Genomic DNA, 27,914 nt, shown 5'->3' with positions numbered 1-27,914 from the left:
TTGTCCATTCAGTGAACATGCAAAGCTCCATCAGTGAAACAGCTCTTTCACACACTTGATCTGGTCACTTCTTCCTTATTGGCTTGATGAGGGTTTCTTACAGTTCAGGAAACTTTGCAATACCATATTATGTCTGGTTGTACCTACCATCATCTGCCATGTCTGGAGTACAGAGAGGAGCACTTCTGATACTGAACGGCTCTCCCTCTGAAGACTTTGTTGTGGACCAGAACAGGCAACTAAACACAGACACTTCTCCTCAAGTGATGTGCAACTCTGACCCAGGATGGGTCTTTGCATTCCTTGGAACTCACAGTGAAACATCCTAGGCAGTGAGTGACATGCAACAGTGACCTTGCCCATCGGATACAAGACAGCATCAGAACTTTAAACAACTAGATGCTGTGTCAAACTGTATGCCCACATGCAGCCTTTGGCAAACTCAGTAGGTTCGGTCTTCATTTCATCCTTTGCATGTGACTTGGGTGTGCGGATCAAAACAATATTTTTAAAACAATGCACAGTACAAAGAACCACATTCCAGGTGGTCACAGATCACAATGGTAAAATACATGTAAAATATAACTCATATCCAGGTCTCATGCAGACATTCACCCAAGATCATTTCGCCTCCTTCAAGGGCTTGGTTTCCTATCATGGAGGCAAGCAACTGGACAAATAGCAAATTTCGGTGACTTTTCAAGGCATACAATGAAAAGGAAAGGGCTGAGCATTAACTTAGGACATCCATTCCACAAAGCTCAGTCCTCAACTTGCCCTCTGTCCCTTCCTCCTTTGGCTCTATCTTCCCCATCAATCTCTCCTGCTTACTGGGATACTGTGGCCTTTGGAAAGGGTCTGTCAAACAGACGCCCACCCGGTGTATCAGGGCCTGTACAGTCCGGTCAGCCAGGTGCCAACCTCATCATAGCAGGTGCTTCTGCTATGCAGCAGGTACAAATGTCTGGAGCATCAAGCCAGCCACAGTCCATGCTTGGAGGAGTGCAGATGACACAAGCAGGACAGCCAGGTAAATAAAAACATTCAGTCATATTGGAGTGTCTCAAATGCAAAAGGAGAAGAAGTGGAATGTACGGGTGTAGCGAGTGGGGAGCTATGCTGAGACAAGAGGAATCGGTGCCTAGGGGAATTTAAATGCATATACAGTGGTACCTCAGGTTAAGTACTTAATTCATTCCAGAGGTCCGTTCTTTTTTTTATTAAAAAAATATATATAAATAAACTCTCATCACCGAACTCAGAGTAATGACAAAAAAAATCCCATCTGCCCTATATATTTATAGCAATATCATACCATTAAAATAATAATAATACTATGTAGGAGGGGTTATTATTTTTGTTTGTTATTGTGGTATGTATTTTGTGTTTTTATATATTGCAACTGTGGTTTGTGAAGGGTGTGAGCATTGTTAGGAGACTCCTATTACCTCAACAGAGCTACAATATTCAGAGAGGTATTACAGTCAATCCATTATCCTGCGAAACTCTGCAAACTGTAGCTCTCTGAGGAGAATAAGGGTCTTTGAACAACCCTCGGCACCCTTAACGAAACACAGTTCCCAGAATTCTTTGGGGAAAGCCACGGCTTTTTAAAGTGGAATGATACTGATTTAAATGAAGGTGGGGTCTAAGACTGGTGATGATTCCTGGTTGCATGAGGTTGCTACATTAGGATAGTGCAAGGCCTTGAGATGACTAATTACCCCAATATGCAAAAACAGCCCAAAAAGTGAGGTCAGAGCCATTTCATTTGAAAGACAGTAGTGGAGCTAACCTTCCTTATATTCTTCTTAAAAGAATATCTTAAAGCAACAATCTAGGCCAGGTTATACAAGCTCAAGAAGATGAATGTTGCTGTTGGTGGTATTTTTTAATAATCAGCCAGTCCTTACACCTTATGAAAGTTGATGTATTGTGGATGCGACCTTTGCTAGACATGAAACTGCAGCTGACTTCTGTTCTGTGAATGCCACTTCCTTGAGAAGAATCCAGAATCTAAGAATGTGCTTGGAGTCACAGTGTCTGCGCAACTATTGTAACCTTGTTTTCGGTGAATAGTTGTCAAAACACATTTTATAACTTATGAAGAAAAGGTTCTGGAACTTGGAAAGCCAATGCAAGTTTTTGCAATATCATGGTCTCTGTGTGTATATATCTGCAAGGAATGGTTAATGTTAACTTCATCTTCATCTGGAATCTTCAGGGGGACCTGCCCCTGAATGAAGTGGCTGAATTTATTTTTACCATCAGAAATATCTGCAGCCTGGTCTGTGTTTGTTCCTCCAGAAGGAGGAAACTCTCTGCTGTGCTGTCAGCCTAAGTCCATAAACGGTGGCGAACACATTCCCCTTGATTTCACAAGGGCTTGATCTTCCCTTTTGTGGAATCCTCCACAAGTAATGGCTTTATCCAAGTTCACTTTTAAGGGCCATGGCAAAAGCGGCAAAGGATTTAGTGTAAATCAACAGCAAGATAGATTGTCCTTTTTCAGATATTTAGTGGGGCTGTAAAGATCTGGAGGCAAATTGTGGGACTCTGAGCAATGACCACATGCATAGCTCAGCAGGACTGCTATTTTTGTTTGCAAAGAATTGCATCACAGAGGCAGGGAGAGAAGGTTGGCATCAAATGCTCCATCTTTTCCTCTGCATGCAGAGACTTGCCTTGGAAGCAAGCACCGATGCTTAGAAAAAGCCCAGGTGAGTGCATCTGCTCAGCTGCATGTACATCAACACCACTAGCTCAGGCCATTGATTCCCAACTCTTCCAACAGTGTGAATGGCACATCCCTTTCCATGGCAATCAGCCCTGCTTTCACTGGGATGGGCTCTGATTATGGCAGGAGAGGACACAGCTATGAGTCACCAATGGAGGCAGTTAAAAGTCCCTAGCAGGGGAGAAATGAAAACTGTACCTGAGTCTGTATTCTGTTGAGACCCCGGAACCAGAGAATCTGTCCTCGCCGCAGCTCCATTTCAGCATGGTCGATTTCATCTAGACCCTCAGTGAACTCCTCATCATTCATATCCTCCTTGTTAATGCCATGGCCTGCCTCCTTCAGGAACTTCAGCTGATTGGTTGGAATGCTGCTGATCAACTAGAGACATAGAGGACACTCAAGGTTAATTCCTCCCTGGTTTGTCCAATTTTGGGTCTGGTTTGTGACAATCATGCCTCCTTAATTCACTCAGTTCTGTGGCAGCACAGAACTGACCATTCTCTGCTTTAAAGCCTGGGTCTTGAACTCAGACATCTAAGGTCAGGACTGGGAAAACCTGTGGCTCTCTACTTGTTGTTGGACTCCAACTCCCACCAGTCCCAGCTAGAATGGTCAATGATTAATGAAAGAGGCAGACTTAACAACATCTGGAAAGCCACAGGTTCCCCATCCTTGATCTAAGCTTAAAGACTGCTATGCGTTTGGAGGTGAGTCTTGCCTTCATAAAGCACTTTGGACTATTAACAGCATCACCAAATTTTGCACCCACATAGCTGCAAAGTGTGTATGTGTGTGTACTCAGAGGTATGGTGGGTGCTTAGCCTTCCTTTAACAACATGGCCATATCTTGTTCAGGCTCACCTGTCCCCAAAGCAGCTCTCCAACACCAATGAAAACACACCAGAACCATTGGCTCAAGGTGAGTCCAGAACAGCTGAAGGGCTTCCCACCAAATTCTACAATGATGATCTGTGGCATAAGAGGAAAAAGAGCATAGTCAGATCAGCTTTGGTTTAAAAAAAAAAAAGAACCATGGAGGTACAGAAAGAATTGTTACCTTCCAAAACAGTACACTTTACATTTTCTTCAGGTAACTCATGGCATGTTACTAGACAAAAACATACAACAACTTGCATGTCACATTCTAGTTAGCTACATTTGTGCAGGGTGTGCTTTGGACAAAGGACAGAAGGTGGCTCCAAGCCATTTTTCAGACCTACTCAAGGGACCCTCCCAGTTTTATTCATATCATAAAAACTGAAAAAGGAACTTTCGCCAGTGCATTGGTGATACCTCACATGTAAGGTGTAAATACAGTGGTACCTCGGGTTAAGTACTTAATTCGTTCCGGAGGTCCGTACTTAACCTGAAACTGTTCTTAACCTGAAGCACCACTTTAACTAATGGGGCCTCCTGCTGCTGTTGCGCCGCCGGAGCACGATTTCTGTTCTCATCCTGAAGCAAAGTTCTTAACCTGAAGCACTATTTCTGGGTTAGCGGAGTCTGTAACCAGAAGCGTATGTAACCAGAAGCGTATGTAACCCGAGGTACCACTGTACCACGTCTACAGCATGGGGCCATTTCTATGCCCGTTTCTATGAGAGTCATGCTTGAATGCATCAACATAGTTTGTTAAGTACGACAAAAATTAGCCTCATCACTGGTTTGAGTGGCATGTTACCAGAGCGCCATAACATGGACCCACATAATCAGATCCAAGCTTCGATGTGTATTATTGCCCTGATGTGCATAATGAAAGCCAGCAGACTAGCCATGAGAGTTTTCTTCAGTGAGATTCCACTATAAGGCATTGGAAGGGAAGACATCTCTACCGTGTGTCCAGGTATTTCTCAATCGGATTGGTTCAGAGAGGTGAAGGCTGCTGGAGGATGTAGCTGTGGGCTCAAGAGCCACAAAATGTGCCTTGAAGCATCTGCACTGGGGGCCCCAGCCACTTCAGTCCATTTCAGAAATTCATCTAAGTCCGAAAGCAAGAGTTCCTCAGATGTGAGAGGTGTAACTGGGGCATCTGCCTTGGGTGTAGCCAAGCCATGCATTAACATCAGCTGATATATGGTAGAACTTGTTGCAAAAATGACGACGAGATTTTGGCTTAGATGGTTTGGCCTATTCCCTGTGAATGATGTCCCACAAGTTTGTGGGAAATGGAACTGCCTGGACTTCCCTTGACTCTAACCCTTGGGCGCCCTGTCCTCCCTGGCATAACTGTACTAAACCTTTGAAGGGGTGCCCTGGGGGAAAGACCTCCGACAACTCAGAGGGACCCCCCTGCTCCCAGTGTTTGGGCTGAAGCAACATTCCTGTTGGCTAGTGCATTCAGGGGGTGAAGTCTATGTGGGCTGAACACACTAAAATATAACTTTCTGCTCTGTGGGAATAAAGCAGAGGTATCCTGAGAGAAGCAATTCCTCTCCACTCACGAGGGAGCCAGTCTATCTGACTCTGAATACCAGTTCCTGGGAATCACAAGTAGGATGAATGCTGCTGCACTCATGGGCTTTCCCATAGGTATCTGATTGGCCACTGTGAGAACATGATGGCCTGAGCTGCCAGGGCTCTTATGTTCTTATGACTGAAAGAGGACTCTTTTTCTCTGCTTTGCCTACTGATGCTGCCTCTTCCTCCACCCCTTGGGTTCTTAGAAAGGTGAAAACCTCCAAGTCTGTCTGGCTGCAGACCTTGCACCTCTGGAGATGACCTGGAGACTGTCTTTCTGGTTCCAGAGAAGAGATCTTTCTCCATGCTAAGCTGTCCTCCTTCCCATGAGTAATAATAATAATAATGATAATTTTTTATTTCTATCCCGCCCTCCCCAGCCAAAGCCGGGCTCAGAGCAGCTAACAACAATAAAAGTAACACAACATTCCAAAATCAATTCATTTAAAAATCAATTCAAAATCAAATTATTGGCAACCACTGGGCTAGAGTTCTGTGAGGATTACAGAAGGAGGGGGTCAGACTGTGCCTTGGCCAAAGGCCTGGTGGAACAGCTCTGTCTTGCAGGCCCTGTGGAAAGATGTCAAGTCCTGCAGGGCCCTAGTCTCTTGTGACAGAGCGTTCCACCAGATCGGGACCACGGCCGAAAAAGCCCTGGCTCTGGTTGAGGCCAGCCTAACCTCCCTGTGGCCCGGGACCTCCAAGATGTTTTTGTTTGAAGACTGTAAGGTCCTCCGTGGGACATACCAGGAGAGGCGGTCCCGTAGGTATGAGGGTCCTAGGCCGTATAGGGCTTTAAAGGTTAAAACCAGCACCTTAAACCTGATCCTGTACTCCACCAGGAGCCAGTGCAGCGGGTATAGCACCAGGTGAATGTGATCCCGCAGCGAGGACCCCGTAAGGAGTCTCACCACAGCATTCTGCACCCGCTGGAGTTTCTGGGTCAGTCTCAAGGGCAGCCCCACGTAGAGCGAGTTACAGTAATCAAGTCTGGAGGTGACCGTTGCGTGGATCACTCTCGTATCCAATCATCTTATTTCTGTTTTCCCACACACTTGCGAGGTAGGCCTGTCTTGTCAGATCTCTAACTCCTCAATATACAATTTATCTTCTGGATGGATTGTCCATACAAGGCCTTATTGTGGTCAGCCTCACAAAGAGCTATGTGGTGTTTGGTCAAGGAGCATGCTTCAGACAACAACTTCTGGCAGTGTTCCCTTTCATAGTCTCTCCCCTCCACCTCCAGTTTTCTCTCTCCATTTCCTCATGATCCCCTTCCCGCCTGCCTCTTAGCCAATATAATTTACCTGGGCAATAAAGGTTCCTAGCACCACTGCGCAGAAGATGGGGTTCCGGAAAATGGCCTCAAAGACATTCCGCTCACCGTGGATCTTGCGAGCATTGATCTCATTGAAAAGTTGCATCATGACAAAAGTGTTGAAGACGATGGTGTAGTGTTCAGTGGGTGGGGAGTGGAGGGGGACGTTCCGGCCACTGTCAATATCAAAAAACTTCTCACCTAGCAGAAGAAGAGTTTGAAGAGAAAATGATAAGAATAACAACAATCCTTCCCCTACACACAGACACCAGAGATTAGGATGTGATTATACAACACAGTAGAGAACACAATCCCCAAACCAGGGTTAACTGCAAACATATCTTGCGTGCCATTAAGCAACTCGTTCTCTGAACAGCACAGGCTCGTTCTTCCAGCACACAAAGTAGCTTCCTGAGAATTCAAGGATAATGCACAACTTGCAGCAAGGCTCCCTAGGTAGAAATACACAAGCAACAGAAAGACCCAAAATATGAAAATATGCTATACTGTACTGAAGAACCATATACAGAAGGGAATAAACACTGATATACATAAGACAAAAAGCAATATACACACCCAATGGAACACTGTTTTGCCTAATATTAGACTGTTTTAATGGCCAATAAAGGATCTTCTTGATGCATATGAAGAATTTGGATTCATTCCCTAAGACGACGGTTGAAAATATTTCTTCCCAAGGACTCAACATTGCTGGAATATGTCTGAAAAAGACTCATTTGGCAAAGCAGGCTAATAATGGGTGTTCCATCAAGAATGTGTATTGCTTATTGTCTTGTGTGTATCCATTTTCACTTCGTTCTCTATAGGTTTGTTCGGTACATTTTCATATTTGGGGACTTTCTGTTGCTTGTGTATTTCTGTTTTCCTGAGAATTTCACCTTTCATTAAAAAACAAGTCCAAAATCCTAGCTAGGCTTCTAGCCCTCATGAGTGTGGGACAAATATAATGTGACATTAGTGTCTCCAGGAAAACAGGAAAACAGGGTATCAAGAGATAGGGACTGCCCATCTGCAGAAGCAACCATGTGGAGTGGCACCATTCCGAGAGAGCCCGCTGCAGTTCTGCAAACACCCTGCAGAGAGCTGCTCCCTGCAGTTACAAAGGAAGGGCACAGAGGCAACACAGTAGCTCATTGGCTGTGTATGCCAAGGGACATGCTCTTCAGCCTTCTTAAACTCCACCAGCCAACTGGAATGTAGACAATAATCATGGAACTAAGAAAATCCATCAAACCATAGTTCAAAACAAACTATGGTTCAATGTGCAAGGGCTCACTGCTCAAACCATGAGCGTAGGTTTAGATGACATGACAACCCAGACTCTGGCTTGTTTTTTCTGTGGCGCAGCAGGAGCGAGGGAATGAGCGTGGTGGGAATAGTTTCTTTTAAATTATGGTTTAATATGAGGTGCATATCAGGCCAGTGAATCCAGAAAGTGAGATGTCTATTCTTGTCTTGATTCCCTGTCCTTCCACATTACTTGTACTTGCCAAAGTCTGCATTCTGCGAAGTCTCAGATATTGGCAACCGGATGATACAAACCAGACCCATGCACACAAAAAGGACGGTGCAATTTGCATTAATGTCTTCTCAGGGCAGAATGAGGGTTGTATTTGGAATGAGGATTGTCAGTCCTAGATAAGGAGCTGCTGGAAAATTAGACAGCTCCCTTTATGAGACTGGAGCCAAAAAAAGTCCAATTAACTTGTACTTGAACCTGTCCAAATTTAAATACATCACTTGAAGGAAAAACCAATGTAAAACAGCTTTTAAAAGGCAAAAGAAAAGCTAAATTGTGTTGATGAAAGGCATAATTTCCTAGATTAAAGCTCTTCCCTTGGCCAAGGATTAAATGTATTGGTCATATAGTCTCCATAGAGACTGTCTTTTCCTGACAGACTGTGTCAAAGCTGCACAACAGCCAGACATGCAATGGTCTTCATTATGACTTTTGCATGGAATTTCTGCCTCTGAACCCTGCAAGATCATACATAGAAGTTGTTCCTGGCACTGGCGTACAAAGGGGGGCAGGGGGAACACACTATACCAGGTACCATTTGGGGGAAAGGGTGCCATCCCGGCCACCCCCCGGGATGCGTGCCACACCATCTCAAGATATGCACTATGCCCTCGCGGGCAACGCACCATGCCCCCGCCTGTTCTCCACTCCGGGGGCTGCAGCATGTTGCTCCACCACTGGCTCCTGGCAGTCTACATCATAGATGGGAGAGTAGCCAGCTATCAGAATCAGCTGCATGAACAGTTTCATTTTATTGAAAGAGAAGCCTTGTTTGAAAACTTTCCTGTATGCTAAGCCACTCAATCAACGGCTACCATAGAATTATTATAAATGATTACTGCCAGCTAAATTGAAGGCCCACAATTTTTTGTGTGGAGGGAAGGAAAGTATGGCAAGGTAGATATAGGGAAAGGAGAACCTAGATTTCCAAGACCCAATCTAATGGTTTCATGTCTTGCTAAAGGCTGCAAGTTCCATCTCTGACTCTCACCAGCAAAGAGCAGTGTGAAAATAATGGTGAGCTGGTACACAGCATGCCCCAGGATGTTCTTCATCATGGTGCGGGAAATGAGTGGCTTGTTGCGGCCATATGGCTTGCGCAAGAGCAAGGATTCGGTTGGGGGTTCTGTGGCAAGGGCTAACGAAGCAAAGGTATCCATGATCAAGTTGACCCACAACATCTGGACGGCCTTCAGAGGAGAGTCCTGCAAAGGGAGAAGCATCCATCAGAAAGGAGTGCATTTCATTTCTGGTCCAGGACTATGCCTCCCCACTCCCCCCAGCTGCTCACCTGGAGCTGACATGCAACAAGTTCAAACTCTTAACCCACTAGTATAATCATCCAGGGATGGTCAAGTTGGAAGCCCAAGAATACTAATGCTACAACTATAGTGTTAAACTACTAAATATTTAGTGCAGACTGGGGGGTTAGCTTAGAGCAGTGTTCCCCAACCTTGGGCCTCCAGCTGTTTTTGGACTACAATTCCCATCATCCTTGACCACTGGTCTTGCTAGCAAGGGATGATGGGAGTTGAAGTCCAAAAACAGCTGGAGGCCCAAGGTTGGGGAACACTGGCTTAGAGAGCACATGTATCTTGCAGGGGGTTGGACTCGATGACCCTTGTGGTCCCTTCCAACTCTACAATTCTATGATCTATAATCTTCTCCCAAATAACTTTTGTGCAGCCTTAAGGCTCCAACTCCTAACTATTTTCAGAACACCAACTTGCATTTAATTAATAAAAAATAATATCTATGCAGTCTTTATTGTTGCAGAGATGTTTCAGTAGGCAATGATAGCAAATTTTCCAAGTGCTTCCATGCTGCAATAATCTCTACAAATGTATGGAGCTGAGGATGGCAACCTTTTGGTCCTCCAGGACTCCAACTGCCATTAGTCCCAGGCAGCATGGCCAATGTTCAGGGATGATGGGAGTTGTAGTCCAGCAACATCTGTAGGCTGCAGTTTCTCCATCCCTTGGTACTGAGGACAGGTCATTGCTAGCTATGAGCTGCAATAGCCATCTAGATCTTCCGTTTTATGGGTCATTATACCTCTGATTACCAGAAGCTGATGACAAACAAGGGATTGCTCCCTTCATCAGCTTTGAGACCTGCCAGGAGCATCCAGTTGGCCACTGCTGGAAATGCTAGATGGATCTTTGGGCTGGATCCAACAAGGAAATGGCTACCTTTGAAATCCAACCCAACCATCTCTGTAACACAGGTCTTTACACGCTGCCCTGCATCAAGACCAGACATTGTGAAATTCAAAGCTCCAAAACAAAAGAGGCCCGGCAGAGCTAGGAATGGCATTCAGAATGGCTAGTTCCAAGACACCTCAATTGTTCCAAACATTAAGCTATAGATAAAACCCCGCCCCGTTTGACTGATGTTACCTGCGTGATACAAGCGCCCGTGAAAGCCACAATCACAGCCACCACGTTGACCGTAAGTTGGAACTGCAGAAATTTGGAGATGCTGTCATACACGTTGCGGCCCCACATCACCGCCTTGACTATGCTTGTAAAGTTGTCATCTGTCAGGATGATATCCGAGGCCTCTTTAGCCACATCTGTGCCAGCAATGCCCTGAGGGAGAAAAAATGAGGAGGAGGAGATCAAGCTGGCAAGAGGTCGTCGTTCTGCTGCTACGACTGGTTCTCCACAGAGATAGGCTTGCGCTCAAAATGGCAGGCACCTTCCAGTTTCAGATGAGGACCACGAGATTGCAGGAGAAATTAGATGGCTAATCCCATAATCCCCCCGCCCCCAAATGGATGAGTTAACTGATTGGTGTATAGGAAATACAAGGCCCTTTGAGACATAAAATACTCCCTCTCTTTCTGAAGTTCAGAGTTGAGTGTCAGCTCCTATGTATAAAAAATGGGACCATCCATGCAGAAGAGGAAGGCCTCAGAGAACCTCACAATTTGCAGGGTGTGTGTGTGTGTGTGTGTGTGTGTACACACACACACACACACACATATTTAACACCTGCTAAGTTTAAGGGCGGGAAGGCTTGAAACAGCCCATTGAGGACTGAGCAACGGGGATATAATTCTATTACAGGCAGGGAAGCACACAAAACTGGGTGGCAGGGGGAAATGGTGGATCATAGAGGAGGGTATGGAACATGGCAACATTTTGCTGCAGATTCCACTGGTGATTTTGATTGTCCCCCTTTGCAACACCAAAAGTGTGGTAGAAACCTAGGCAGTAACTCTCTGCTCAGACTCCTCCTGCACCTCAGTGAAGAACCATGGCAGCAGATCAAGAAGGCAATTAGGCTTATTGCAAAACTCCATTACAGACACACGGTGGCAGTCAGTTACTACAGAATCTGCCGCTGCCAGAACAATCCCAGCAAGCTTCAGAAGTATTAAGCAGGTATCCTGTGGTGACCAATTTTTCCTAATGCTTGCCTGCTGTTTCCTACTGAGCCCAGGGATTGTGAGATTCTGTCCTGAGCTGTAACATTCCTGACTTCTGCAAAGTGCAAAAACTGAAACAGAAAATAGAGCAGAATAAAAACAGAGCTTTAACACACACACGGCTTATCAGCTCCATTATGCCAAGGCACACACAAGCAAATCACTAACCCCACATGCTGCTGCATTTGGTTTCCAACACACCAATTAGTCCATACCATAGCAAATCCCACGTCTGCTTTCTTCAAGGCTGGGCCGTCATTGGTGCCATCCCCAGTCACAGCCACCACCTGCCTCCGTTCTCCAACGGTACTGTCAATAATTCCTGAAAGATGGTAGGAACATCAGTAGAGGGCAGGCACAGAGAGACACAAACTGGCAGCAGAGCATCCAGCGGCAACACAACGGGTCATTTTCCAAAAGCAATTCAGGTTGTGGTGGTTACAGCTTAGGGCCAATGATACCAAAAGGGCAGCCTCTTACCATATGAGGCTATCCACCAAAGATCACCGGGGAGACCCTTTCACACATGCCACTAAGTATAGTTGGCAAGGATATATTTTCTTTTGGGGCACCTAGACTGTGGAACTCTCTGCCTCCAGAAGCTTTGTGTGGCTTCCCCTTTGCCAATGTTTCACTGTCAGCTGAAGACTTTACTGTTTCGGCAAGCGTTCAGTCTGCCTGCTGATGAAGAAAAAGGGGTTTTCTAAGCTCAGTTGGTTAGAGCAGAGCTTTCCAAACTCTGTGCCGCGACACGTTAGTGTGTCGGCTGCAGTGTGTAGATGTGTTGTGTGAACGCTCCCCGCACTCCTGGAAAGGGGTTAGTTTAACCTCTGACTTGCTAGTAAAACGGAATTCCCTTGTCGCAAAATGATGCATGCCTAAAAAGTGTGTCATGAGAAGTTTGGAAAAGTCTGGGTTAGAGCATTGTGTTGATAACGCCAAGGTTGCAGGTTTGAGCCCTGTATGGGACAGCTGCATATTGCAGGGGGTTGGACTAGGCTATTTTCAGGGTCCCTTCCAACTCTACAATTCCACGATTCTATTTTTCTTGTTGTTGTTTAGTCATTTAGTCGTGTCCGACTCTTCGTGACCCCATGGACCAGAGCACACCAGGCACTCCTGTCTTCCACTGCCTCCCACAGTTTGGTCAAACTCATGCTGGTAGCTTCGAGAACACTGTCCAACCATCTTGTCCTCTGTCGTCCCCTTCTCCTTGTGCCCTCCATCTTTCCCAACATCAGGGTCTTTTCCAGGGAGTCTTCTCTTCTCATGAGGTGGCCAAAGTATTGGAGCCTTAGCTTCAGGATCTGTCCTTCCAGTGAGCACTATTTTCTTAATTTTTGTTTTTTAATTGTTATTTAACTAGTTTTGGTTGTGAAAGTTGCCTTGAGTATTTCTTTCCAGCACTGGAATGGCAGGATATAATTTTCCAAGCAAAGGTCTGTTTCACACATGCAGGTTAAAGGCAAATGCACAGAATGCTGCTATAGGGAGCTGCAAATTTTGGGCTCTGCCCCCTCTATTCTCTTCCCCCTCCCACTTTCTGGAGGACATTTTTTTGGAGGGAAAGTTCTGTCACCTCAGAAGTTCTTACCTTTCACAAGCGTGTGTTTATCTGTGGGTGAAGATCGTGCCAGGACCCGTAGCTTGGGCCAAATCTTATCCAGTTGCTCTTGTTCCACCTGCAAGACAAAATCACAAACTCACCAATTGGCCTGGAACAGGAGCTTGAAAACTGCTTTCCTCTTTCCTCCTACCTGGAAGTTCTGAGAACTCACAAGTGACACCTGCTTATCTAAACTAATCTAAACTAATATAATTTCACAATCCAAGGTGTTGCGTCAGCCATTCATGTGGGTAAAAACCCATTCTGTCCATGCTAACATGGATCTCATATAAAGCATGAGAAGGTTGAGGCTGGATGGCCACCTATCACGGATGCTTCAGTTGAGATTCTTGAATTGCAGGGAGTTGCACTAGATAACCCCCAAAGCCCTTTCTAACTCTACAATTCTCTGATTCTATCCTGAGCAAAACCAGTCAGCTTTCTGTATTTATAAGTGGCTGGAGTCAGCTCAGATGCAAAGCAGGAGGCCGTAGAAAATACCTGTAGTATTAAAAACAAGCATGGGCAGAGAAAAGCCCTCTCTATAGCTGCATTCTAGCCTTGCCAAGCCTGCACTTCAGAGCTAAGAGTTTCCTTCTCAGGAGCTTGAAAAAGCTCATTATTCCCCAGAGATCACAGAATGAATGTGTTACACAGAATGAGGCACGTTTCAGAAGCTGTCAAGAGGGGAGTGGTCCTCTAAATAAACTGACCGGGTCCCTGAGTGGCTTCTCCCCACCTGTTCCCTCAATCCCTTATTCCTCTCACCTCTCCTTTCTCGTTGCGGATCAGCCGGTTGAATTCCTTCCCTTCCAAGCACAGGAAGTCCTCCCCAGGTAGCAAGATGCCACACTTGGTTGCAATGGCACGGGCTGTGTTGATGTTGTCACCTGTAACCATCCGGACAGTAATACCAGCGCGCTGGCACTTCAGGATTGCATCAGGCACCTGTAGGAAAGCCATGAGATAACAGAGTCAGGAAGCTGAGCCGTGCATGCATGAGGCAGCGGGAAATCATGGATAAAGCCTGAAGAGGGAGCGGGGAGGGTGGGGAACAACAACTATAAACTAACAGGAAACTCATTACCTGAGTCTAGATCCTGATGTAGTCAAAATGATACATCTGTGCTCAGGAGGGAATCAGCAGGCTCAGGGGGGGAAACCCAGGTTTGCAGAAGTAGAAAAAAATACTTAGGAAGAAACCTTAACTGTGGAAGCCCTACCACCTCAACAACACAGTAATTGTTTTAAGCAGGCTCAGTGGCCACAGAATGCAGTCAGTGAGGGGGAATGGAAAACCAGGGGAGGGAGGGAGGAGATTGGAATGGAGTATCCTGAAAGACGGGCTAGTGGGTTGGCTGGAACGCTGAACAGGAACACTTCACTCTGTAACATTTTGTTCCAAGTTTCACTTGTGTTTTTATGCCCATACATTCCAGACAACACTGCAATGCAACTTCTCCAAACGTAGGTCATTAAAAAAAAAGCAACAAATATTTGTTTAAAGATGTATCCTGTTCAAGTTATTTCCACTGGACTTTCAACACAGTAACAACAAAAGTTACAGAGTTATCTTCAGATTTTGTCTCTAAAAAGTAGCTCATTTCGGCTGCTTTTGGCTGTAGTCTTGAGGAACCTGCTCCCTGGAGCCTTACAGGCCTCCTCCAACTGGCCTAGGAGGGCAGGGCGCTTGAATGGAACCTTGGGTTGGGGTATTGCTTAGTGGGGCTTGTTGTTATTACCACCCCAATTATTTAAAATTGTTTTAACTTTATTTATTTTAACACTTTAAAATGGATTTAACCTTAAATGATCTGATTATGGACAATGAGGCTTCCAATTAGTTTCCGGACCCAATTCAAAGTGCTGGTTTTGACATATAAGCTCTAAACAGCACAGGGCCGGATTGCCTCAAGGACCACCTATCTCCATAGGAACCAATCTGGACCCTGCGATCATCATCCGAGGCCCTTTTGTGTGTGACTAAAAATAAGAGATTGCCTTCCACTTAGTCAAAAATAAAAGGAACTAAGAAGAAATTGCCATGAACTGCAAGTTGAAAGTGCTCTGATAAAGGGTTGTCTTCGTACATGACAGATCCCCTACTGCTGGAACTGTACAAAACCTAAACGTAAGCTGTCATTTATTTGTTACTTGATTAAATTTAGATCACAACCTTCCTCCCAAAGGAGCCCAGGGTGGTCCATGCATGATGACCTTTCTCACACACAAACATGCATTTCACTGTATGTAGGTACAAATCTGTGTGCTGAGAGTTGGAGCCAATTGTGGCTTCTCAGAAAATGCACGGTTCGTAGCCAGGCAACAAGTTTTTTCCTGAGCATTTTCTGGAATAGGCACCATTTCTTGCCTCTGGGGAGACATAAACTTGTTGTGCCCCACCCCCCAAATGACGCAGCATCGCTTGGGAACCTCTGGCGCCACGATGTGGGGTTTTTTTTTACCACTCGCCCGCTATGGGACAGCAAAGTAGTGGCAGGCCAGCCTCCTGCCTTGCCCTGCAACACTGATTTCATTGCTGTATCCCTGCTCTAATAGGCTTTATCTTGTACCGAGCAAGCCTGAGCAGGGAGGGAGGGAGGGAGACATTACTAAGGCACCAGCAAATTGAATCACCGCCTCCAGAGCTACTGCACGCAGGGCATCTGCAAAGCCATTTCCAACCCCAGATAATTCAACATCTAATTAAGGAAAGACGCGTGCAGGGGGCCAGCACTGAAATGTAATCAAGAGGTAGGCCTGGGATGGTTGATTCTGTTAGGTCAGTTGTCTGCTTGTCACCACCATAGTAAGCTGTGAGAGAAAACAGTGTGTGGGAGGTGGGGAGAAGCAGGCCGAGGAGGCGGATGCTGGATGCTCAAAAGCGTGTCCCTTCCCTCAGCAGCCTTCATTCCCTGTCAGAATCCCTGCAGTTGCTTCTGTGTGGAATTTGTAAATTAAAACTGCCTCATTCAGGATGAGGCAGGGTTCCTGGGCCCTTCTGTAATTGCTTGGAAGACAGAATTAAGATATTTGCCACACCTCCCGCAGCACCGTGACTGGAAAAGAAGGGTGTGCCAAAATTCCCTCTTTCAGGCAATTCCTAACACGGCTGTCAACTTCTGCAACAACTGCACAGTAGGGTAGCATTCAACAGGTGCAGCTTTCCCCCCATTAACGTGACTCTGTGGAGGACAAAGCTGTACCTCATGACTTTCTCATTGTTCTGTAGCTGCCAGAATCTCACAGGGGCCTTTTCTTCACACTACCAGCCTTATTGAAAACACAGCATCCCAGCGGATTCTGGGCTGTATCCAGAATTCTCTGTGTACTGGCAGAGGATGGGCAAGTTTTGATGTTGAGCAAAAGAGGAATACAGCTGTGCTAGCAGAAATGTGCTGCATAATGAAGTATGCAATCTATTGTTCCACAAAGTTACCAGTAAACTGGTTATCCAGCCTCTTGCACAACAACATTCGGCTGGTGCAAAATATTTTGCCATTGGAAAATGCATGCTACTAAGTGAGTTTAATTTAGCGCTACATTGGATTCAACCCACTGACTGTAAATGGGAAATACAGTTATCTTCAAACTCTGGCAGAGAGTGAGGCAGGACCGTGATGGCAGCAGTCAGAAAGTTTATGGGACTAAGGCATTTAAAAGCAGATGAGCAGGAGCAGATAAATAAGAAGCCAGGTCTGAAGTTCAGTAAATCAGATGGACCCATAAGAAAGCAGTGCACAGGAGTCAAGAAAAAGCAGAGCCTTGGCAAAGATAGGAAGTGACAGTAGGAAAGAAGAGGGGGCGGAAAGGGCAAAGTAGTCCAATATACTGAAAGTCTGAATTGGTGATTAAAGTAACAGTGACAAATGAGGAGAAGTGGCAAGGTGGATGTTAGAGAAGAGGCCCAGTGTAAAAGTCACTGGTTTGCACAAGACCCATTCAAGGGAACAAGCATCAGGAGAGGAGACAAAGATGGGTCTGAAGGAAATGAATCTTGAAAACAGCTGAGACCAAATGAGAGTCAATATGACGAAATAATATGATTCAGGGGAAAGAAGTGATTTGTCTCCTCCTTGCACTAGGCAAAAATCAAGGAGAGCCATGCTGGTACCTCCGGCCGAACAGGGTCCTCAATGCCAACCACAGTGATGCAGGTAAGGTCAGACAGGATCTCATTTTCCGTATCCCAGTCAGGCTCAACTCCAGCAGGGAAATCCCGATAGGCCAGGCAAATGGTACGCAGCCCCTGACAAGCCATTGGCTCAATCACTTTCTTCACCATCTCATCCCGGTCCTTCACCTTAAATATTCTGGATTCCCCATTCTTGTCCAAGATCTTTGTGCATCTGAATCAAAGGTAGGGTGGGGAGAAACAGAAGGAATAATAAGCATGTGTTCCAAAAGCTGTATTCATGCAAGCAAAGGCAAAGAGCTTTAGGTACGTGGTCCAAAGGGATTGTGCCTTAGTGAGGCATGGATTACACACTATTTTACATACAGGAGTACATTATCTACTTTCTCCTTCCCAGAATAACAATGAGAAGGGTTGTGCTGCCCTCTTTAATGGAAAGTATGTACTGCTGCCCATTCCTAACTTGAGCCTTAACCTAGCTTTAACTTACAAGACTGTCCACAGATTAAGGGCCTGTTGAACTTCAGCAACTATATTAATGGGACAGAGATACCAAATTTTGGTGCATATTTTGTTTGCGTAATAAGACACTTTCGTAGCCACCTGGAACAGACCAAGAGGTCTACATCCATTTGCTGTAGAGGTTGGGGGGAAAGACAGCTCTATTATTTTTATTTTTTTATCTATTTATTAAATTTATATCCCCACCCATCCTCCCAAAGAAGCCTAGGGTGGCAAACAACAAGCGATAAAACAATAAATAAAACAATCCTAGTACAGATGTAGACAGGAAAGAAATTGAGAGGTGCCTCATGTCTAGAGCAGAGCTGAGTCTTTCTCTTGGAGAATGCCCCCCCCCCCAGTGGACTGGACCATTGACTGGACAAGTTGGGATAAATAGAAGGGAATTGAGTAGGTCATTTTTAGGCATGCTTTGGGGACCTACAGAGTTTCCAGCACCCAGTGGCGTAGCGTGGGGGGTGCAGGGGGGGCCGGCCGCACCGGGTGCAACATCTGGGGTTAGGGCAAATCCACAGGTTAAGGGGCGCAAATCCACGGGTTAGGGGGCGTATATCCACGGGTTAGGGGGCGCAAATTACTTGCCTTGCCCCGGGTGCTGACAACCCACGCTACGCCACTGCCAGCACCTCATCCACGGCCACAGGACAATGTGGTGTAGTGTGCGTTGGACCAGGACCTGGGAGATCAGGATTCGAATCCCCACTCAGTCACTGGATGAACTTGGGCCAGCCATTGTCTCTTAGCCTACCTCACAGGGTTGTTGTGAGGGAAAATGAGGAAGGGGAAACTGTGTATGCTGCTATCTTGAGCTCCTTGGAGGAAAAGGTGGGATAGGAATCTAATAAATAAATAGAATAGAACACAGGCCTCATTCTGCCCCTACATGCATGACTATCCTCTTTTTGAACACAGTGAATTTTACAGGCTATGAATGGGCAGCAGGTATGATCTTCAACGGTAAAAACATGGAAAGGAAATACCATTTTGTGGGCACAATAGGAGGGAGTGACGAACTGTTGGAAAGCAGCTTCTTTCATAACTAGCATGCATCACTGAATATTCCTTAACCCATGAAACTACTTGTGTTGTTAGTATCTTGCCACTTCAAAAACCCAGAGGAAATTCAATGGTTAAGGACTCCACTTATGGCATACCGCTAGGCCGACATAAGCAGCAAAAAGGAAGAGACTATGAAATTATGCAATTGGGTTGGAATAAATTACTTTCATGGTTCCTCCCAACTCTACAGTTCTATGACTCCTTGCAGTGGCATGAGCAAGTACAAAAACCACGGAAATATTAAAAAATAAGGCACCTATAAACTGTGTTGAAATCCAAGTAATTAATGTGTAGCGTGGAACCACAGAGAAGATATCTCCTACTTCAAAACCCATGAGTTTGTTTGATCCTAAGTCAACCTTAATCCTGATGTTTCTTTGATGAAAATGGATACAGATATACGTGTTCTTTTTATTATTCCAGACTGCAGCACTGAATTAACCATTATGAAAGCAATGCTCAGTTCTGAGTGTGAGTTTGGTACCTGCTTTATCCTTACCAGTGTTTGTGACATTGGCCAACGTTTAACACAGAGTAGTAAAGATGGGTGAAATCTGCCCATCTCAGTTTGGACTGGGCTGGGCTGGTTTTTTCAAGCTTTTTCAGCAAAAGAGAATTCTTGGAAAACAGTAGACCATCCCTACAATTCTGTGAAGCTCAGCAAGACCTAGCGTCTGGGAGAACTTCCATCATCGCCAACTTTCTTTCATCCTCCCCCTTTCTCGTTTGTTAAGATGGGCTGAACGTAAGGAGGGAAAACAGCAGCCTAGATAGTTGACTCAAGCTTTTCTTCAAAGCTCAAACCAGACATGATGTCGCTCAAGCAATTATCAGTTCTGTTAATGTGTGAGTGTTGCTTTTTTTAATCAAGTAAGTAGCAGGTGTAGGGGGGCTAATCTGAATCAGGATGCTGGTGTATGTAATGGCTTTAACCCTGGGGCCCCACTGCAGTCCTAATCTGAACCGAGACCTCCTACAGTTTCCAATGCAAAGAGGCCCCAGCTCCAATCTGGGACTGTAGTGGAGGAGAGGAGGGTTACCTTCTGAACTCTAATCTGGATTGGGTCCCCTGCTCTTGCTGTTTACTTTTAAAAAACCCATTCCTGTAACTGCTAATTGTGGGAATGAAATCATGCCCAATTAGGCTTTTAAATGTCCAGCTTTCTGCAATAAAGCCTTCTGAGTCTGCCTAGATATTCCACTGCCAGTGGGAACTCTGGGAACAGTGGTAAAGGAGGGAAATGGAAAACAACAACAAGAAGAGTCCAGTAGAAGCTTAAAGGCTAACAAATCGATTACAGCACAAGCTTTCCTGGATGACAGACTCTTTGCTGTTTCTTTGCACCCACAAAGTAACAGTTACCCTTCTGGAATATGGCAGAAAGAATCACCAGAGACCCCAACAGAGCCATTAGGAGAGAAGTTAGTTACTTGCGCAGGAGGATCTCAGAGGCTCCTTTGCTGTACATGCGGAAGCTCCCATCTGGGTTCTTCAGCACCGTGCTCATGGATTTGCGGACCGAGTTGAAGGTGTACACCTTGTAGAGTTTTTCCTCTGGCACCTCATTGCGGACGGCTTGATAATCCTGCTTCAGGTCCAGCACAAAGCCCAGAAGCGCACATTCCGTCTTATTTCCAACTTGACGTGGGAGGCCCCCTTCTTTCTCTGGTGGCTAGATTTCCCAAAACGAGTGTCAGGTGATAAACTAATGGCAAATCACATCTAAACAGCCATGGCCACTTGCACCCTATCTGAATTGGGTGATTGGTAAGCACAGAACAGGAAGGGAAAGCCAGTGAGGCTTAGTGGGTACAGCACTGGACTTGGACCAGGGAGCTGTGGGTTCAAATCCCTACTCAGTCATGAAGCTCCCTGGCTGAACCTGATCTCGTTGCTGTCCTTGAGCCCAACCACCTCAGAGGGAGAATAAAATTGCAATGTGGGGATTGGGGGAGAGGATTAAACCAAATATATGCAGCTATCATATGAAGAACCCTTTTGGATCAGAATTCCCCCCTTTCCAGCCCGGCTGTGATCCTGGTAATTATCAGCCCCTTTAGCTCATGCTATTTGCATTAAACAAAAAACCAAAAAACCATGCATGCTAATGCAAAGAGGAGTTTAACTTTCTGTCTGGTTTGGCCCTTACTCCGAGCTCCTTGGAGCAAAGAGGCAACAATATGCAATGAAAAACATTTGGATTTGTCCATGGTGGGTTCCTGTCACTAGAAGAGAATTTCAGAGGTAAAAATGACGAAAATCCAAAGTGAGTTAGCTAGATGGCTGTTATTTTTATCTTTCAGAAGTCAAAGCCTTAATCTCTTTAGGCTTCAGTTTCTATCTGTGAGAAAGGGATATTAGCAGAATTTCCTTACCTGTCAGATTTGTGAAGCAGAGACCTCTTCTGATCTCAGACTGACTGGTGGGTATTCAGATTTCTCCTTGTCAGTCCCAGATCAGAGGAGCCAACTGCACGGCACTTCCCTACCTCACTGGAGAGTTTGGAAGGTTTATGTATATTAGACATTTCAAAAAGAGCTTCATATGCTATTTTTTTCCAGACACGAAGATTACTTTCATGTTTGAGAAAAAAGTGCATTTTGTTAACACATGAAAGGCACGGTGTGTTTTTCTGCTGCAAGCAGCCAATACATGTAACAGGGATCCAAGTCTGAGAACAGAGATCCCAGCAGACGTTGCTTTTCCCTACACAGAGATTAATCCTGTTGGAAGTGAGACCGACCGACCGTAAGTTAGTGACAAATGTCCTGCTCTCCTCCCTACAAACCTACTGAGGCTCTTCTGTTCCTTGGTAAATATGCTGCAGATCAGTGTGACAGCTGATAGTGTTGGTTCACAGATTCACCCAGGTAAAAGAACATTGATAGGGAGAGCATTTGCAGCAGAGGCTGTTGCATCCCTCCATCAAATTAAAAAGCAGGCACAGTCCACTGTGAGCTTGATGCAGCTTGTTCAAGCTCCTCCTCCTCTGTCCATCTGCCACTCAAAAAGCAAAGAACACACTTTGGGGTCAGGGATGGGGCAGCAGGTGACAGAGGGCTCCCTCAAAGATGAGAGAGCCCTGCCTGCCTCACTCCTTTCCCTGCCTGTTTATAACGTGAATATGTTTATTTTATTTAGGAAGATTAATAAAACAGCTCTCTAAGCTCTCTTGTAAGATGATGCCAGCATGGTGAAGCTCACAGCATCTTTTCCCACTGTGGATCAGAGGGATTGCAGTTCAACCTCTGGGATCTTCAGGAGAAAATGGCACTGGTAGCATCATTACACAGAAAGCACCTTCACTTTTCAGACACCAAAGGAAGGAGAAGAAGCTCAGTTAGGCTCTCCTTTGAGGGAGCTGCTTTCTCCATCTGTGGCCCCATCCTGGTTCCCAAAAGAGATCCCCCTCACCTCAGAAACAGGGCTGTAGGAAGCAGAAGGAACTGGGCATTTTCAAGCATTCTTGTGAACACTAAAGATATTCTTGAAGAGAACAGATTTAATTGTGGGACAAGCACAAGGATGCTTGTCCATCTTTTGGTTCTGTGGTGGAAGGAGAGAGCATGTGTGCATCGCTGCATGCGTGTTGCACACAGGCACAAATGGAAAGGAAAAGATAACACCAATGAAGTCCACAAGCGCCTGGGCTTGTGCATGGAGTGCCTGGTGCACACTATGACTATGCTTTATACACGTGGGGAAGAAGTGTGTGTGCACCAATCCTTCCACCACAGAATGGCAATTTTCAGGTGGATGAATGGTCCTACTAAACTCCTCTCCTTAGTGAACTAGATGAAGGGTGGCAATGCTAGCTCCTTCACAAAGCCAGGACTTACCAAGATTTTAGAGGTGTAAGCAGAATTTATTGCAACGCCGTTGATGATGAGGTCCAGAGCCTTGGGCAGGATGGCTTCTGGGTCAGGGATCTGTCTGTAGTGGGTGTCCCCCACATAAGCTTGGACCACAGTCATACGGTTCATGGTGAGAGTACCTGTCTTGTCTGAGCAGATAGCAGTGGCGTTGCCCATTGTCTCGCAAGCATCCAAGTGCCTAACCAGATTGTTATCTTTCATCATTTTCTGTGCAAGGGAAACACAGGAATCACAAAGAAGGGTTACGGAGACTAAATGGCAAAGAGGCAGACTGGCCATTGGACTAATGCAAGATGCTGTCCTCTTTCTGCATGGCCTGCAAAATGGAGCTGTTCCGACAGGCCTTTGGTTGGGGCCCAATCTGACCCCCTCTCTTTTTTTGTTATAATACCCAGTATGTAAGTGGCCTCCCTAACCCTTTCCACCAGCTCATATAAGACCAGCACAAACAGTTGGGCCTGGTGAGCACTCAATGCTCTCATCCCCTATAGTTATAATCCATGGGTTGCCATCTGATTTTATTCTGCTCCAAATTTTATTTTAAGCTGTATTTTAATCAATTGTGTGATTTATGTTTTTAATGTATCATACTTTGATGTTAGCCTCCCTGAGCCCGGTCCTGGCCAGGGAGGGCGGTGTATAAAGGAAATTTATTATTATTATTATTATTATTATTATTATTATTATTATTATAGCATGAAAGAAATCAAAGTAGGGGAGAGGAAACAAATCTTGCAAATCTGCCTCTTTGGGAAATAGTTGTAACTAAACAACCTCGCAGTGATGTGCCGAACAATATTATTCTTAAATGCCACAATAGAGTAAAAATGAGAGAGAGATGAACAGACCTCACATCTATCTTAGTTTCTATCTAAGCATTTGGTGTAAGAAGTGGAGGCCAGCTCAAGTTGAGTACTGTATTTTTCGCTCCATAAGGCGCACCTGACCATAAGGCACACCTACTTTTGGGGGGGGGGGATTCAAGAAAAAAAATTATTTAAAGGGAGCGCTGAGCAGAGCCTGTATGCATCCCAGGCTCTGCTCAGTGCTCCTTTTCATGAGCCGCGAAGAGCGTGTGTGTGGCACTTTAAGGCTTTTCCCTGAGGAGCCACACACACACTCCGCGCACCTCTTTAAAGGGAGTGCGGCTCTTGGGGGCTTTTGCAGGTGGTGGGGGAAGGGAGAGAGCCTTGCTGCACGCTCTTTAAAGGGATAGCCATGCAAAGCCTCCCCAAGGCTTGTGGGGCTGGCGGGGGAATCCCGGCTCCCCCCCCCCCCAGCCCCAGGGACCACACATTCGCTCCATAAGACACACAGACATTTCCCCTTAGATTTTAAGAGGAAAAAAGTGCATCTTATGTAGCGAAAAATACGGTAAATGTGCTTATTTTAACACTGTAAAACTCCAAGTGCTTCTAGCCACTCCTTTCATGCACTCCAAAGAAAAAGGCACCTTACTCTCCACTTCCTTGCACAATAAATCTGTTGTGGCAAATCCAAATCTAGCCTTTCCCCCTAAAACTGAAGAAAGCAACCCAACCTCCAGATCCAGCCCCGCCCTGTCTCCCCCAACCTGGCAGCCAATATCAGGTCCAAAATCTCTTCTGGCTTCCAGCCTCTCACCTTCACAGAGTAGGCCAAAGAGATGGTTACAGCTAGAGGCAAGCCTTCAGGCACAGCTACCACGAGCACAGTGACACCAATGATGAAGAACTTGACGAAATACTGGATGTAGATGGGGGTGCAGTCGGCCAGCCATTGCCTTCCTTGAATCCCGAAGGTGTCAATCACAAAATACAGCACCAGGATAATGACTGTGATGGCTGACATAATCAGGCCTGAGGAGGAGGAACAGGGACAGAAAGAGAAGGCAGGTGAGGGCAGACCACCAGAAGATCAGAGGGTTGGCTGGACCACAGTGATAATTTTATAGTTGCCAACCTGGACTGAGGGGTACTAATCAAAGCTTACTGATTTCAGGTCTCACAATGGAGAGAACTGCAATGCACCAGTTAACTTGCACAAGAGCCTCCTCTCTGTGTCATCTCTCTCTCTTCCAAGAGGTGTAGAGACTACAACAGAGGTCAGTGTGGGGTGCTTGGTTCCCAATGTCAAGCATCACTGTCACTTAGCAAGGGGGAGAGATACAGGGTGCTCAGTGTAGGGGCATGAGCAGCAGCAACCCAATCTGACCCTTCTGCCATCGCCTCAGCAGCAGGCCGAGCTCCCTACACCTTGCACTCCCCCCTCTCAGTAAGCAGCAGCAACAGCCAGTATCAGGAAGGCAGGGGCGCATGCAAAGTCACCCCCGTCAGTCACTGCCACATGTTACCAATGAGACAATTTTGCCCCGCCTTTGAACTCATTACTCAGGATGAAGCTTCTTTTCCCGGCCTCGTAGCTGCAGAGAAATGGTTGGCATTGCTTGTGCCTGCATCTGCTCTGAGAGCAATTTGCTCAAAGGCAAACAAAAAGGAACAGTCTCTCTAGCGAATTTTATTCACTCAATCTTCCTATTTTCCCCCTCCCCCTTTTTTGAAAAAGTCATGAATCAGGATTTTTCAAAACACTTGGGTTGGCAGGGCTGGCAGGGAAGAAGTCGTGGTTATTTTGGCCAATTGGGGTGCAGTGTCAACTGGAATCTCAGCTGGACCTAGGAAATAGGAAGCTGTCTTCTACTGAGTCAGACCATTGGTAAACTTCTAGCACAGCACAGTCTACACTGACTGGAAGTGACACTCCAGGGTTTTAGGGCAAGAGTCTCCCCGCAGAGGCTGGGAGCAAGTCTTATCTGCAGAAGCTGGGGATTGAACCTGAGACCTTTTGCATGCTCCACCACTATGGCCCTTCCCGTAAGCATTACATGCAAATGATTTTAACAAAACCCAAACAGTATGTATTTTCTTCCTTTACAGAAAAGCTGCTTTGGGAGTTGGAAATTTGGAGCACAGAGGCTGCTCCTGTTTCTCTGCCATAAATGGTTCCTCCTAAAACCAGCTTTCCTCCAAACAATTTCTTATAAAGGTCTTTGGGGTGTTGTACATGTTTGCACTTAGGCCCTAAGGCAACAAATTTAATCAAGAGCCATTCTGACATCATTCAGATAGGGATCTTTGTACAGCTACAGTGGGAAGGAGGCCACCACACTTTAAAAGAACAAGGCAAATTACACCCAGCCAGAAGTTTAGTTCATCTGGGTCAATATTATTTCCTCTGACACTCAACAGTTCTTCAAATTCCCAGGCAGCTACCTGAGCCCCTTCAGCTAGAAATGGTAGGACTGAATTGGGAACCTTCCATATACAATGTGTTCACCTTACCAGTGAGGAAGCAACAGAGAACGTGACATTCATACAGATGTTTTCAGATTTAAATCCCTGGTTTTCTAGTTAAAAGAATTGCAGGTAGCAAGGAGAGAAAAGACCCTGGGGAGGTGTTGCCAGACAGAATAAATACTGAGTATGGAGCTGGGTTGACAGAGCAATCCTATTTACACCTACTCATAAGTAAGTTCTGCTGACTTCATTCTGGTATGAGCCTGTTTAAGGGCTTGCCCACACTTCTGCTTGTTCCGTGCCTGGCCCATACTTTTTAGGCATGGTCAAAGTGGATTTCCCTTTGTCCTGCTCCTTTTACAGGGAAAACCTACTCTTTAGTGCTAAATCGGAGCAAATCGATTCAGAGAAAACCTGAATTGCCATTTGCCCCAACTGAGCAATAAAGAGCGGTTTTCCCCAGGGGAAAGCAGTGGGACAAGAGGAAGTATGGATAAGCCTTAAATGCACACAGGATTGCAGTCTAAGTCAGATTTTGAACACTTGAGTGGAATTGCACTTGACTTCTGTCATGCTTGCTTTGGATCTGCCTTCCTTGCCCGTGCATAACAAACAAACTAGGGAGACAGCCTTGCAAGACTGCCAAATCCTGCCTCTATTGACATGCTTACCTGCTTTTCCAATCTGAACTGCCAAACGGGTGAGTTTCCCCTGCAACACGGACTTCTCCTTCTTTGGGACCTTCACCTTCTTCTTCTCCTCCTTCTCCTCGTTTTCCACCCCTTCTTGGCTTTTCAGTGGCTGGATCTCCAGGGCCACACCATCTTGAGTTTTTGCTGGATCCAGGGTGAAACAAACAGTGGCCGAATGAGTGGGAAGAACAGCTGAGAAACACTTTAGGTGCAACAGAAAGAGAAGGAAGGACGGCACAGAGAGGGAGAGAGAATCCCAGTGCACAGGAACCCCAACAACAGACACAGACACTTGGTAAACCTAGACATCCAGGGAGCCCTGTTCCACATCCCTCCGGAACAGATGACTGAAGCAGGTGGCAAAAAAATCCCCCCCTCCCAAAGGCCAATACATTTCAACATCTCAGATGACTACACCTGGAAGGAAGGACAGCCTTGCTAGGAAGGCACAGGAGGCTTGCTGATTTGCTGCATGTCCCTGTGCAAGGCATCTCCTCCATGAGCATTTCTGTAAGATGGAGTTATTGGTACTTACCTCACTGAGGTAGCAAGGTGGAAGCGGTGCAAAACCTAACCTGTGAACAGCTATTATACTCAGACTCCCATGGCATGACTAAAGTCCTCTGCTCCTCAGCAGAGGCTGGTACTGGCTATTTTAGAGGCAAGTGCAAGCATCCAGGAGCGCAGATGGACAAAGTGCAAGGAACCTCTGTCCAGGCTCTGGGATGGTTTACAGCTGAAGAACTCAAAAGAGTTCAGCAAGTGATCCGAGCTGCTTGATAGTTAATATTTGCAGGAGGTTCTCCTTATAGATTAGCTCTTATTTTAAATCATCACCTGAATAAATGATAGAAAACTAGAATTGTTTTTAGCTGGAAAAATCTTTCCATTGAATAGATCCCTTGCGTTGATCATTTTAAGGCCTCTGGGAGCTAGTCTTTTTCACTGTACATAACACAACAATTGTGGAGTTGTTGGGTGGGGAGGGAAAGAGGAAGGTTAATTATGAGGGGGCAAGGACTGAGTCAACTAATAGGAAGGGAATCTGTTAGTCTGTTTCCCACCTGTCACTTTTGTGGTCTAGACCACAATGTCTTTGGAACCTCTCCAAAATACAAGAGGCAGATCCTCAACTGGTGCATATCAGCACAACTGCAGCAATCTGTGTCACCTTCCAGAGGCAAGGATTCAATCCCTAAAATCCCTGAAATAAACAAACCCGTTCCCCCCACCTTTTTTCTCTTCCCAAAGTGATGCGGGT

The 27,914-nt window shown here is 45.8% G+C and overlaps 1 protein-coding gene across 10 annotated transcripts in view; it reads right to left on the bottom strand.

Moving 5' to 3' along the window:
• The window catches only part of ATP2B4 (ATPase plasma membrane Ca2+ transporting 4), a 167,087-nt gene that overhangs the window by 20,370 nt on the left and 118,803 nt on the right, over nt 1-27,914 (bottom strand). For all 10 annotated transcript variants that reach the window (XM_077928960.1, XM_028734184.2, XM_077928965.1 and 7 more), the window contains 13 exons: nt 26,633-26,797; nt 24,310-24,524; nt 22,651-22,893; nt 20,242-20,483; nt 17,209-17,443; nt 13,863-14,042; nt 13,083-13,170; nt 11,704-11,810; nt 10,455-10,646; nt 9,047-9,260; nt 6,505-6,716; nt 3,602-3,709; nt 2,936-3,118 (listed from right to left, as the gene is read on the bottom strand). In XM_077928960.1, coding sequence (XP_077785086.1) covers nt 2,936-3,118; nt 3,602-3,709; nt 6,505-6,716; nt 9,047-9,260; nt 10,455-10,646; nt 11,704-11,810; nt 13,083-13,170; nt 13,863-14,042; nt 17,209-17,443; nt 20,242-20,483; nt 22,651-22,893; nt 24,310-24,524; nt 26,633-26,797 — 2,384 coding nt within the window. The remainder of the gene's footprint in view (nt 1-2,935; nt 3,119-3,601; nt 3,710-6,504; nt 6,717-9,046; nt 9,261-10,454; nt 10,647-11,703; nt 11,811-13,082; nt 13,171-13,862; nt 14,043-17,208; nt 17,444-20,241; nt 20,484-22,650; nt 22,894-24,309; nt 24,525-26,632; nt 26,798-27,914) is intronic.

This window comes from Podarcis muralis, chromosome 5 (genome assembly GCF_964188315.1).
Source record: "Podarcis muralis chromosome 5, rPodMur119.hap1.1, whole genome shotgun sequence".
In the NCBI taxonomy this organism is placed as follows: Eukaryota; Metazoa; Chordata; class Lepidosauria; order Squamata; family Lacertidae; genus Podarcis; species Podarcis muralis.
Note: the sequence above shows the minus strand (reverse complement) of the source record. Positions and strands in the feature narration are given on the sequence as shown.